Source organism: Kwoniella europaea, chromosome 1 (genome assembly GCF_036810445.1).
Source record: "Kwoniella europaea PYCC6329 chromosome 1, complete sequence".
NCBI lineage: Eukaryota > Fungi > Basidiomycota > Tremellomycetes > Tremellales > Cryptococcaceae > Kwoniella > Kwoniella europaea.
This window is the reverse complement of record NC_089487.1, coordinates 13,363,738-13,377,043: the sequence shown is the minus strand read 5'-3', so window position 1 is coordinate 13,377,043 and position 13,306 is coordinate 13,363,738. Positions and strand designations below refer to the sequence as shown.

The following is a 13,306-nucleotide window of genomic DNA, read 5'->3' as shown; positions in this document are numbered from 1 at the left end:
CTATCAATATCAACATTTTCATGATATACACTGTTGTACTTCTAACAATCTACCATGCATCTAATTCATATGATCTATATAAAACTACAAACTACTCTTCACACCTCTAGCGGCCTCGATCACAGCGTTCTCGAACCCCTTAACATCCTTGTTGGTCATAGCGAAATTCAACGACACCAAACCCCTCTGAGCTATCCAGTATCCTCTATCTAACAAGCAAAAAAAGAATAGATCTAGACCTTCTCGTTTCTGACTGGGAGAGGTATAGTGAAGTTGGTTGATCGATCCTAGGCCTGTCATCTATACAATTGTAGACAAGATCAGTCCATTGGAATAATATAGAGTGAATATAATGGTAGAGATGATCAGAACGATTGTGGAAGTAGGATCCATAGGTGCAGGATTTATAGGGAATGCTAGATAACATACTCACTTTGAATGGTAATTCCTCCTCATCAAATACCTTATTCAGATTCTCTCTCAAACTATCACCCAATTCATTAAGATTACGTAGATTCTCCTCAGTCAGAATATGTTGAACAGCCGTCAAACCAGCTATCATCGTCAAAGGGGAATTATTGAATGTCCCTCCATGAGAGATGGAATTGGGTTGTCGGGCATCGAATCTATAAAGGTTAATTCATTAATTGACATTAGTAAAAGTAATTGGTGATGATGATAAATGTAGTATCTCAGAGGAAAGATCACTTACAAACTCATAATTGCCTTTTTACCTCCAAAAGCACCAAATGCAAATCCACCTCCGAAGAATTTCCCTAGTGTAGTCATATCTGGAGTTATCTGTGATACCCAACTTGAATCAGCGATAAACTTCCCTTGTACATGAGGGACGTACCCCTAATATCTTCTGTCTACCGCCTATAGACAATCTTGCAGTTTGAACTTCATCAAATATCAAGACCGCGCCTATTTCCGTAGATAGTTCGCGAAGGGACTGCAAGAATTCTGGATTGCCTGGGATCTACAAGTTAATCAGCTTTAGCATGTTCAAGTATGGCCCTGGACCGTTTATCTAATTTGCATCGAGCAGATCTTTGTGTAACCTTGCGAAGTAAGTAATGAATGGTAAGCTAAACTCACACATCCTCCTGCACCTAACATAGGTTCAACAATGATCACCCCAATCTCCTCGGCATACTTCCGTATTATCGAGTTCGTCCCGGTGATATCATTATATGGACAAACAACGAAATCCTGTTAGTGATGATACACCATCGTTCAGCATTGAAATAAACCCCATCTTTGAGCCCTTAAACGTGACCATTGTTGAGCAGGAGCATGAACTCACATAAGGTACTTTGAGATCTCCTCCATCTTCTCCAAAATGAGATAACACACTCCCATGATATCCTCCTTCAAACACGACAACTTTCTTTCGTCCAGTATAATGCAAACCGGTTGAAATTGCCAGTATGTTCGCTTCTGTTCCGGAGTTTGCGAATCGGATCAAGTGCATGGATGGAAATCTGGAACACAGTTCCGAAGAGAGTGAGGATTCGGGAAGAGTGTGAGCTCCTAGCTATGAAGTTGGGATGTGAAAAGGTCAGCTCCGGTTCAAAAGATGGATACACATGTATGGACGATAGGATGAGTTGGAAGAAAGGGGTGGTTGATGAGTGAGATTGTGAGATAGCAGTACATTTGAAGATCATGACAAGAGTAATGTAATTGGAGACGATCATGCTCACCTGTAATCCATTATCTAGTCCCTCGATTATAGCTTTCTTCAACACAGGGTTGGTCTTGCCGTATATCCCACTCGTGAAATCAGATACACTAGAATATATGAATTAGACTCTCTGATTACTTTCTACCAGCCAACAGAGGTGTGATTGATGGGCTTGAATGGGAATGGGAATGGGGTATGTTTGAGATTATATTCAGGAATTATGTGAACTTACAAATCCAAATATTTATGACCATCCACATCGATAATCTCACTTCCATCTCCACGTTCAATGAATAGCGGAAAAGGATGAATGAATATTGACGATCTGGTTCCTCCGCCCGGTAATGACTCCGTAGCTTGTTCGTAAGCTTTGAGGGAGTTGGGATTGTTGGAGGCATAAGATCGTCGAGCAGCTGATAAGGCCTCGGACAGAGTTGTAGTGGTCATGGTTGGTAGAGTGAGGAGGGATAGGTGATGTGACTGAAATGCGAGAGGGTACAATCAAAATGCAAGACTGTCAAGTCATCAAATAGGAGAGGATGGTGATGGTCGAGGTCAGATGTTTTCTCGTTTTGAGCTGGGCTGAGTCTTCAACAGACATTTGCATGATGTTGGATGTTGGATGTTGGATGTTGGATGTTGGAGGTTGTTGAGATGATGAGTTCGGTTTTCTATCTCGGTCATTTAGTTATCTATCAATGACTTGGACACCGCGAACCACGTGTCAATGGGATGATCAGATAACAAATATTTATATATATATCTTATATGCATGGATTCGCGGAAGAGCAGAAGAGAGCAGATCCGATACAACGATATGGTGCAAGCGATTGTCAGACCACTAAGCGATAATCATGTAGCAACTATCTGTATCTGTCGACAAAAATGCAACTTGATCCGTTATTGCGTTATGGTATAATCCCTTCTCATCGTTCTCATCATCCGGTTTATCGTGTTGAACAGACATGGATCCTCATCCAGACTAACCAGATTTGACGTCTTTTCGAGGGCGAAGGTTGACCATGACCCATATAGTTCTCTACATCGGCTGAGCAAACCAATCTCGGATCAATCGATTTTCACATCGAAGCCCAGATGTTGCCTAAACAAATCTTAAGAAGGTAAATATCGTAACTTGATACCTCTCGTTTCGATATCTACGTAACAACAACCCAATCAATCATGATGCTCTCGCTTATCAAAACGACGAGACTTACCCTGTACTTCGGCTCTCTCCAACCTCCTTTCATTCTGCAATACCAACCTTTTCAATTGTTCTTGTTCAGCTTTCGATTGAGCCTGATGGGATCTCGAGTTCATCGCGATGGTAGAATCAAGTGGTATATCAAGTGATCGTATCTACAGCACAGCACAGCACAGCCCATGTACATCAACAAAACCCTTTACTATGATTTCAACCTTGGAACTCGACTTACCTGTTGTCTGTTACCTTTCTTACTCAACAACGTAAACTGCATCTTCCCTTCTTGTTCGCCTACATCCTTTTTTCTAATCAGCGGTACAGCCGTATCAAACACTGGGGGAGCATTCTTTCGTTGATCCCTTCTCGCATCTGTCGTATCCGCTAAGAGCTTTGCAAATTCCCTATCGAACTCCGATTGAGCTTGTTCATCCATTTCGGAATGTTGTTCCTTTTCTTTATTGCGGATCAACACAACGTTGTCCTCCTCCTCTTCTTCATTGTCTCCGCTCGGGGGAGGGATCACCTATCCAGATCATTTCAATTAGCGTTACCAGCCAAGAGGAGAAAGATCTCGATCTCACCTCATTTTCATTGGATTCTATTGGATCTTCATGCCCACCGCGATCACCTTCGTCACTCCCTTCCTCATCATCACTCTCATCGTCTAAGAAGATACATAAATATCAGTTTTCCGCCGGATCACCTCAAAAAACAGCTAACTGACCTTCACCAGTACCTAGTGCAAGTAATTCATCGACTTTAGCAGCAGCTTCATTGAAAGTCCTAAGATGAGGCATCTTGGGTCGTAGGACCTGCGAAATCACCTGATGAGCTGATCATTCTTTTGAGACGTTCCGTTTAAAAGGTAATTGTCAACTCACATCCAGAGTGTCAGTAAGCATAAAATCGACGTCCATAGGTAGTTCAGCTTTACACGTCACGTAGAGCTGATCAAGGACCCAGTCAGCTGATGGGAATCCTCAGCCTTAAAAGCTGTACTTACCTGAAGCATGACCAGGTATTGATCTAACTTCCTAGCTTGGGATCCCTTATCGAAGCATGCACCACAAGTATCTAAAAGTGTGCATGCCAGTCGGACTCTGAAAAAATCGTCGACAGCATCTATGGGCGATTCTCGACCTGGTACGGGGAATGGATCGGCTTTGAATATACATACCATCATTAGTCCGAATGTTCGCATCAAAGAGGTGTGAAGACGACTCACCATGACCAAAGCTTAATAAACTCCATAGCGTCTCAAAAATCACTCCAGCCCCTACAACTCTATACATATATAATTCGCCCAGATACCTAATGGTTGCTATTCGCCTTTGATTATGCTTGAAAATATTCTCCTCCATGCCTATTCTGATATCCTCCATAACTTGATCAACGACCGCGATGGAGAACTCGGGATGATATCGCTGCAGGTCGTAAACCAAAGCAGCCAAGTACGGGATATTTCCAAATTTGATATCGTTCGGTGAAGTGAATGACGATAAGATAAAGTCGTATGTCTATGGCAAACGCGGATTGTTACTTCAGCTGGAACAGTTGACTATAGCCGAACTCACCTCCGCATCTTCCCAATGCAATTTCCTCAATAACTTCAAGACTTTATCCAAGGTTCTCTTCATCAGTATATCATGTAAGAGATGTTGTATGAAACTCTGCATTGGCGATAGAGTGACCACTTCCCTGGCGACTCTTTCAGGTGGATTACACTGCTCATACCATACATCAGCTAAATATATCCTAAAACGAATAGATACACAGCTAACTCACCATGTAAAACGCATTCTCCAACATCACTTGATGTCTCTGATCTAGGTGGGAATTACCCTGCTTCCTTCTCATCAACTCGACCTATCAGAAAACGTATTAGCAGGCGTATATATAGGTTCACACGTATCATACTATTTATACATACCATTTTCTTAGCGGTCTCTTTGGTACCTTCAAATCGCAATAAGAATCTCCCGCAGTTCTCCAACAAATTCGATATGTTCTCAATATTGAATTTGAACTCGTCCAGGAATACTTTGAGTACGTGAAGGATAGTATATGGTTTGGCCACTTTGAATTTCGCCAATTCACCGTAGAATCGGACGTTCTAAATTCACTCATCAGTCAGTTGTGGATATGTCATCTCGCAATAGACTTACCTTGAGTCTGAGAGAATCAAGTTCTCGTACTAATCTCTTCCGCTGAAGATATCTCATCTCCTCGTCGAGCTGTATGGCGAATCGACATATATTAGTACGAACCTATGACATCAACAGACTAGACGGTATGAGATTCACAATCTGCAACACCCCTGTACCAATATCAGGCATATATCTATCTAAAGTAGCAACGAATCTTGCATAATGAGGGAGAAGGTCGGTTCGTTGCTTAGGTACTTCCCCAATAAACTATGAAGAGGTTGCAATCAGATCATATCAACCTTCGTGATCCTATGAAGATATCCACATGATGTGAACGGTGCCAACTCACCTTGATCAACCTCTTCCTAGCAGCTTTGGAATTCAAAAAGGCAAATTCCACCGCCAACTTATCAAGTACCTCTCGATTATTCGCTTCAGGAAGCGCAGCGAACAAAGCGGTCAATCTTGCCGCAGGACCAGATTGCAAGCCATCATCCTCAGTCACACTCGTATTTTGTGTCGTAAGCTGTTCATCATCCCCAATGACAATTGGTGGATCTTGTTCCATAGGTTCTCCAGATGTAGACGCTGATACCGTTCTTGACATTTCTTGAGCTTGAAGATCCGTTGTTGTTGCTGATTCATTCTTATCAGGTTGCGAGTCCATCTGTTCCAATTGTCTTTGTAGGTCCGCTTCATCCGCTTTTCGCTTTTCTTCATCTTCTTGTTTACCTTCTTCTGAAGTAGCAGTATCATTGGTATTTTTACTTTCTTTGATACCTAATAATGCAGAGGGGACTACTTCCCTGAGATCCACCAGATCCTCGTAGAACCTCCTCTCCTCTTCATCATCCCATATCCCACCTGCTATGGGACCATCCTCTCTAACAGTAAAAGAACTGGCACTTTCCACAATCTGCAAGCCCGATTTAGCTAAACTTGCAGCAGTAGGTAAGACTGGAGGTTGCAGTCCCAATAACTCGGCTAGAGTGTTCACACCGGCCGTAAGCCTTTCAACAGCTTTGGTCATTTTCTCATAAGCTTGTTGACGATCTTCGAATATTTCCCCGGATTTAATGTAGGCTTCGTGATTACGGCGATCTTGTTCGAGTAGTCGCTAAATACATATATTTGGAAACCGTAAGCTTCTAAATTCCGACTGAGCGGAAGTGTTCATACCAAGGGGAAACTTACGATTTGACCTTTGACTAATGTTTTACTGGCGGAATTGAAGTAATTCTCAAACAGCTCCCTCATCTTCTTTTGCACTTCTACAGGTATCAACTCAGTCACACCTTCAGGCAGCTCTTCTTTTTGAATAGCATCTCCATTGGCTGAACCGTCTTTTGTGGAAGATGGATTCGGTCCGAGATAGGCTCTAACGAAATATTTCAGGAAGGTTGTGAGAAGAGGTAGATTGGTATATTGGGTATCACCAGTCATCTAAATGATCGAACTCATTTAGCATGATTCGTGTATGAATCGATGGCAAAGAAGTCTACTCACAAATCCCTTCAGTATCTTGCCAACTTCTGAAGCTCCTTTGATAGGACTCTCAGCCCAAGCTCCAATCATAGCTAATTCAGCTATAATCCTCAATACAGGTCTTTGTTTACCCAATCTTTCCTTGTCTTCCTTCTCCTTATCTTTCTCCGCATCCTTGTTCGCGGGAGCAGCGTTACTACTATTGACGGGGGAAGCGAGAACCAATAAGAGAGGTTGTAAGAGCAGAGGAAGGAAATCTGGTGTTAAGCGGGTATGCAGATGGACGATTATCTATAATTTCATTGGATCAGCTTCTTGCTACCTCAGTCCATCTAGAAGAGTCTCAGAAAGCTCACATCCACAGCTATCTCGGAGTCTCCCTTCTTGGTTGACCCTTCCGCCACCGCAGCTACGATCTCCTCGAGGTACTTGGTGAGTGTCAATCCATCAATTTCCTTGATGAGCGTTTCAGCCGGTCCGACGAGTAATGACGATTTGAGCTTGTTCAGGAGAGTGGTATGTTTTTTGAGGGAAGAATCGAGTGATCCGGGTGGCCCTGATTACAGTGAATACATGCTGTATTAGTCACATCGTAATGGATGATATGTGCGATTGGTCATCTTGAGATTATGAACCACACTCACGTCTGGCTTCCTCCAACCAATACTTCTCGACCATCTCGAGAAGCTTCTTCCGACGAGGGAACTTGGCGACATACTCGGCCGTCGTCGACATACCTTGTCAATCGCCCTTATCGGTGGGTTATTGACTGCTGCAAAGGGTATTGATGGTGATTCATGCATATGATATCAATGGGTGCGATGATGTTCACTTTCCTCCATTGTTTTCGATGGGATGGTCATTTGGTGTTTGCCGCTGCATTTATCACGTGATCTGCTCTTTGTAGTGTCCCACGTGGGTTTGGTGTTTCACCTCCTCCAGTTACACAGTTAGTTACGCAATGAAAACCATGATGATGAACCAACGCGAACTATCATCACCCTACCCATGCCTTCCTCATCTCTCCCTCACCAGAATCACCTTGTTCTCATCATAGCACGACCCACTGCAAGGTCATCACGATCACACTCTGCTGTACGTAAGAAGAGAACAGCCAAGATCTCTCATAGTACCCTGCAAATAGTATACCCAACCACCCTCGAATCGTATATTGAACATCCAAAAGGTCACTGTGGATCCTGTCCATCTGTGTGACCATCGAGAAGCAAAAATCAAACATGTCATCTCAGCGGCTACTGCAACATGACACCAACTGTGAGCTCTGCTCATTCCTATGTGTACGAGAATGACAAGGGGGCACAGTACACCTACCTGTCGGACTACCTTTCCTTTCTCCGACTGACTTTGCTCTTCTTGCAGATCCGCTATACGGAATATCATTTTCCAACTCTTCCTCCCATCCATTCCGAATAGCTCTGACGACCGTATCAAACTCGCCATCCAACAAGCTTATCGTCGTCGATCATCCCCAATCACACCATCATCACCACCACCACCACCACCATCATCATAATGCATATCCCACATCGAGCGATTTCCAGCAGATAGCTAGTACTTCTCTGAACTTTCCGGCTACGAAGGTAGGCTGGGAACCTAAAGAGTCTCTGTCTAGTGTAGGATATGAGGATAGTGGTGGAAGAGGGGAATTGATAGCTACTTCGGGTGATGCTCTGAGGATATACGAAGTTGCAAAAGAGTGGAATAGTCCAAATGACGGTGGATATATAAATAAGAGTAACAATGGTTGGGTGGATCCTACTTCTTCCAACGAAGGTAGTTATACGGTTAAAAGTTGTAGTGTTCTTACTAATGTGAGTTTCACACACGAGTCTACAAAAGCCTCACAGTACCTCTGTCGATAACATAGGCTCTCACACACTGACTATGCTATCTTTTTTGTTGAATCTGCTAAACAGAGTAAAGTCCCCCACGCATCTTTACCACCCGTAACTTCCTTCAGCTGGAATCCAGTCTCTCCACAATCCATCGTGACATGCTCGATAGACACGACAGCTACTTACTGGGATATAAATACGTCTCAGGCTAAGACTCAGCTGATTGCTCATGATAGAGCGGTGTATGATTTGTGAGTCCAATCCTACATCGCCTTTTCCTTTTCGTGCTACTTGATATACATATACTGACTTATTACGCCGATTTGGTCCTCGACATAGATCATGGCTACCGGATTCATCAGACATATTCGTCTCGGTCGGTGCAGATGGTTCATTGCGTGCATTCGATCTCAGACAACTTGAACATTCAACTATATTGTACGAGTCAAGTAAAGATACGCCTCTAGCTAGGATAGCATTCAGCAAGAAAGAACAGTAAGTGATCCTCTCCCTCACCTCACCTATCCGCTAAGCTGATGGAGTGCATATCTAGACACATGATGGCATGCTTCGGATTAGACGATTCCAAGATCCTAGTATTAGATATGCGTAGCCCGGGACAACCCGTTGCTGAACTTGTGGGACATTCCGCTCCGTTAGGTGCTTTGGCGTGGGGTGCACCAGGACGAGGTGATTCGACAGGCGGCGGATGGATAGCAAGTTGTGGTGGGTTGAAACCCTTTTCCAGTAACAAACTAACTTGTATAGCTGATTTCGCATATTTATTGTTTGAAGGCGACGACTCTCAGTTGTTATTATACGACCTTACTTCCCCTTTACCCGAATCTCATTCACGTTCTACATCTGCCACCAAGCCCACTCGACCAAGCACAAACTCAAACACAAACTCCAATACGAACACCAATTCGTATGGTAATTTATCGCCACCTATCACCCCGGACTCTCGATCGATATCGAGGGGTGAATCGTCGACATCTCAGAGAAGTGGGAATAGTAGTAGCGATCCGATGGAGATCTTACCTGTTAGAGGTTGGACAGCAGAGAACGAAATTAACAATTTGGCATTTTCAGAAAAAGGTGATTGGGTTGGTTGTGTTAGTGGAGGTAGATTGAATGTTTTGGCAATGTAATATAACTTTTACATTAGATATATATACCCTTCATTACATATTTCCCAATTTTCCGTAGACATTTCACTGCATTTTTCTGCTTATATAACATTTATTTGCTTACTCCTTCCGCTTCTTTAGAATTTGCCGTTTTCACATTTCTTATTCTGTCCTACTTATTTCCATATATATATATATATATATATATATCTGTTTGTGATTAAGAAGAATGCAAGTTGTAAGATGAGATTCAACTATGAAGAGTTATGATCCCAGAGCAAGAAAGAACCTAGTTTATCAGTTGACTTCAATACCCAAAAGGTAATCGCATCAGTTTGCCCTTCATGTCGAACCAACGTGAGTAGAAAAGGCCTTGTAGCTGGAGCAGGTACCAAGATGTCTGATGACATGTCATTGTACAGTCACATGTCGCATCTAGTATCAGAGTTGAACATCATATAAACTTGATGATGCATGTGCATGTAACTGGATGTTTGATTGAATAGTTATCATCATCATTTCTATGGAAACTATTAAAAAATACATTTTCAAATTTCAATTACATTGCTATAACCATTCGAGTACGGATTTTGAGTATGTCTCTATAAAATCACTCTTCTACCCAATTCACCCAACTGTCTAACATCTTCATTAGCACCTTTTGTTGACGTGGTAGTTGTCGTCGACCAATCCTTCTTCAATTCATTATTTGGACTGTGACTTGTGCTTCCTCCACTGGGTATTCTCGGACTGGCCCCACCACCATTTCCATTAGGACTAGGCAAAACATTCCCATTGGAAGTATCCAAAGTAGTTCGCAAAGGAGGTAATGTTACTCCTGGTCCATTCACACCACCATTTCCATTCCCAGTGTTACTTGAATTGTTCAATAGAGTAGACGATATGGACATTTTTGGTGATCTACCTGAGGCAGCAGCCAACCCTAGATCACTCGACCCATGACCATGACCATGACCATGCCCATTGGAAGGTTGAGGAGGTTGTAATCTGAGCGATTGATTGGGTGAAGAATGGGTAGACGACGATTCAACACCCCTAGAGTTCGAGTTGGAAGTGTTCGAAACTTGTCTTGAATGTCCTCCATTGACGTGAGATGAATTGGAATTATCATTTTGATTCGAAGGATACCGTCTAGGATCCGTATTTCCATCACTTCCTCCTAGTCCAACTCTGAATTTGGTTTCGGGCGATAATCTCTCTGGATCAGGTTTCGTTTCGTAACCTCTACTATCCGGTCGGGAATATGCGAATGGATATTGTGCTTGGGAAGGCGAACCGGTAGCTGAACTCGTATCATCCGCAGGAGGATAAGAGGTTACTCGATTGGTATTACGAGCTTGCATACCGTAAGGATGGAACCTCTCTGATCCTGGAGGAGGTTGGTTAGGGTACATTGGAGGTACAGACATGTGTCGACCTGGATATCCCGAACTATCGTACTGCTCTCGTCGGGGTGGTAAGGCCTGTTGATATGGTGCAGAAGGACCTCGAATGTTTCCCTGAGGGGGTAGAGGAGGTAAGGCAGGTGAAGCTCGATCATCATATCCGTTTCGAGGGTATATAGGTGGTGGAGGGTATGGTCGACTGAACATCCCTCCCCCTCCGTCATTCCTTGGTGAAGGTGGTCTTTGACCGGATGAAGGATAGGCAGTAGGAGGAACCACAACGGAATAAGGTGGTCCGTTGGGTGAAGAGACTGCAGTGACAGGAGCAGATTGAGGAGGAATGAAATTGGACGAAGAGGAAGATGCAGATGGTGGTCTTCTACCGGTCGCACCGAATTCTTGTTCTCTTCGATGTTCCCATTCTGGCCATATACCTGGCGTGACACGCAGAGAAGCCAGTGCGGGAAGTTGGTGAGGTAGAGGAAGAGGGTTGTGAACATCGCCTTGAGGATTATGTTTACTTGAATATGCGACAACATGGAATTTCTTCAATTTGCCTGTTACCGGATGGGTCATCGAGGTAGAGTATGTCTGCTTGATTAGACTTTCCTGACGACGAGATGAAGATGGTCCAGGATAGTATCCGTTGTGTTGACCGTACGGGGAATCAGATCGGGATGGTGGTGGAGAAAGGGATTCAGAAGATCTATCAAGAGACAAGATATTCAGTATCCAAGATTGATGAAAATAGCAAACGCAGTGATGAACGTACTCGGTATAGACGAGGAAACCGCCACCTCCTACTCTCGAAGCACCCCATCTCCTTCCATCAGTCCATCGACGCATATTGGTTTCCTCTAGATGAGCACACAGATATCTCGTCAGCTCGGCTGGCTTTTCCCTACAAGGAAGATCGATATCTTCTACTCACCTTCTTCCCATACCCAAACAGTACCTGGTCTGATCATGGCTCTCTCATGTCCTGTGAGTCGTCTTGTCACTCGAGGTACGATACCCAATCTTACAGCTTCGAGAATATGAATTCTAAGAGATCATACAAGATATCATCAGCTTCATATTACTTTCGTCATTCGTCGACGAGTATCGACGAATGTGCGACTCGGATTACTTACGCATCGACGGGCGACTTGAGCGCACAGATGGCAGCGGGCTGCTGCGTTGATGATCCTTGGTACATCTCCATGGAGAACGGATGCGCAATGGATTCAATGGGATAAGGAAGATTCAAGGGAGAAGGGGAAGGTTGATCGTTGTTGAGAAGTAAAGGTCTAGGACTAGGTTGATGAGGTTGAGTATAAGGGATAGCAAGGTGTGTATGTGTGATGTTATCACAGGCGCAATGACGATTGGATCTAATGATCTAAAATAAATATACGGTAAAAGAGCTTCCTTTGGAATAGACTGAAAATGTTGAAATCTGGATATTCAATGTTGATTGATGTACCAAAGCTGACTTTATTGGTTTTATAGCTGATCGCGATATAGTAGGTTGTAGGAAGGAAAGAAAAGGATGATTGTCGTCGCAATAATGTTGGATGTTGGACGTTGAACGTTGTGAGACCCAACGAAGGTTATATTTATTGATTTTATTCAAAATTGTTTAAAACGAACAAGTCTAATGGACACAACCTTCTTTTCGTTTTATGAGTTCCGTCTTGACTTTGTCTTGTGTTTGACTAGGTATCCTTGTTAACCTTCTGATTGAAACCTGACTAGGGGGTTGAGAATCTAAATTTGAAGGCTGATATACTGAGACAGGGTTGTGTGTATTCTTTCAATGACAAACGCGTGGAATAGGCGCAAGACGAACAGGCGAGATACGGTGCTGTTGACTTTCTCAATTAATTTTGGAAACGGAGGTTGATTCTTGATCCTTGTCTTGGGTCTTGGTATGATGATGAGGAGTTGGTTCGTGACGTAAGCCCAGCGGTACACGATACAAGTGATGGGTCGTGCTCAAGTTGATTGCTATAGAGGAAAGATATATCGAATTGTAAATCGATTGTCGAGTGATGTTTATATATATAGATCACAGTTTATAATATGATCGAAGGAGGTGAAGGGGGATCTGAGAAAAGAGATGTAAGGGGGAAATTTAAGTCTCTTTTCGTTTTACTTATTTATCTCTTCTTCGTAGTCGTCTTCTTCGTCTTCTTCTTTCTAGTTCGCTTGTCGTCGGTAAAGCAGGATGAGAGTATGTATATCTTTTGATGGTATATGAATCAAGGAAGTAAATTGGTTCCTTTTTTGGCTATATGACTTGCGATCTACCTACATGAACCAAACCTCGTCTATTTGTAAAATGCTTAAAATACTAACCCAACCTTGATCAGAAGCCGGAAAAACAGGCTACGTACCGTGTTGTAA

General features: G+C 43.2%; 4 protein-coding genes across 4 annotated transcripts; 1 reads left to right on the top strand and 3 right to left on the bottom strand.

Moving 5' to 3' along the window:
* Positions 1 to 84: 84 nt before the first annotated feature.
* On the bottom strand, positions 85 to 2,137 carry V865_005091 (uncharacterized protein; the record flags this gene model as incomplete). The annotated part of the gene is made up of 8 exons (XM_066228864.1): positions 85 to 300; positions 434 to 626; positions 713 to 801; positions 857 to 982; positions 1,102 to 1,215; positions 1,310 to 1,540; positions 1,710 to 1,797; positions 1,923 to 2,137. The coding sequence occupies 8 exons, from the start codon at positions 2,135 to 2,137 to the stop codon at positions 85 to 87; spliced, it is 1,272 nt and encodes a 423-aa protein (XP_066084961.1).
* A 666-nt stretch (positions 2,138 to 2,803) lies between these two features.
* On the bottom strand, positions 2,804 to 7,261 carry V865_005090 (uncharacterized protein; the record flags this gene model as incomplete). Its single annotated transcript, XM_066228863.1, has 18 exons — positions 2,804 to 2,847; positions 2,908 to 3,049; positions 3,127 to 3,417; positions 3,476 to 3,558; positions 3,619 to 3,706; positions 3,776 to 3,841; positions 3,898 to 4,055; positions 4,120 to 4,411; positions 4,469 to 4,618; positions 4,680 to 4,760; positions 4,825 to 5,007; positions 5,060 to 5,128; positions 5,198 to 5,308; positions 5,391 to 6,158; positions 6,236 to 6,484; positions 6,548 to 6,817; positions 6,883 to 7,082; positions 7,171 to 7,261. 18 exons carry the CDS (start codon positions 7,259 to 7,261, stop codon positions 2,804 to 2,806), a joined length of 3,336 nt encoding a protein of 1,111 aa, XP_066084960.1.
* A 503-nt stretch (positions 7,262 to 7,764) lies between these two features.
* V865_005089 (uncharacterized protein) lies at positions 7,765 to 9,533 on the top strand (the record flags this gene model as incomplete). The annotated part of the gene is made up of 6 exons (XM_066228862.1): positions 7,765 to 7,801; positions 7,907 to 8,358; positions 8,464 to 8,633; positions 8,722 to 8,877; positions 8,936 to 9,108; positions 9,178 to 9,533. 6 exons carry the CDS (start codon positions 7,765 to 7,767, stop codon positions 9,531 to 9,533), a joined length of 1,344 nt encoding a protein of 447 aa, XP_066084959.1.
* Positions 9,534 to 10,114: 581 nt separating this feature from the next.
* V865_005088 (uncharacterized protein) lies at positions 10,115 to 12,122 on the bottom strand (the record flags this gene model as incomplete). Its single annotated transcript, XM_066228861.1, has 4 exons — positions 10,115 to 11,624; positions 11,691 to 11,775; positions 11,850 to 11,962; positions 12,052 to 12,122. The coding sequence occupies 4 exons, from the start codon at positions 12,120 to 12,122 to the stop codon at positions 10,115 to 10,117; spliced, it is 1,779 nt and encodes a 592-aa protein (XP_066084958.1).
* Between the last annotated feature and the right edge of the window lie 1,184 nt (positions 12,123 to 13,306).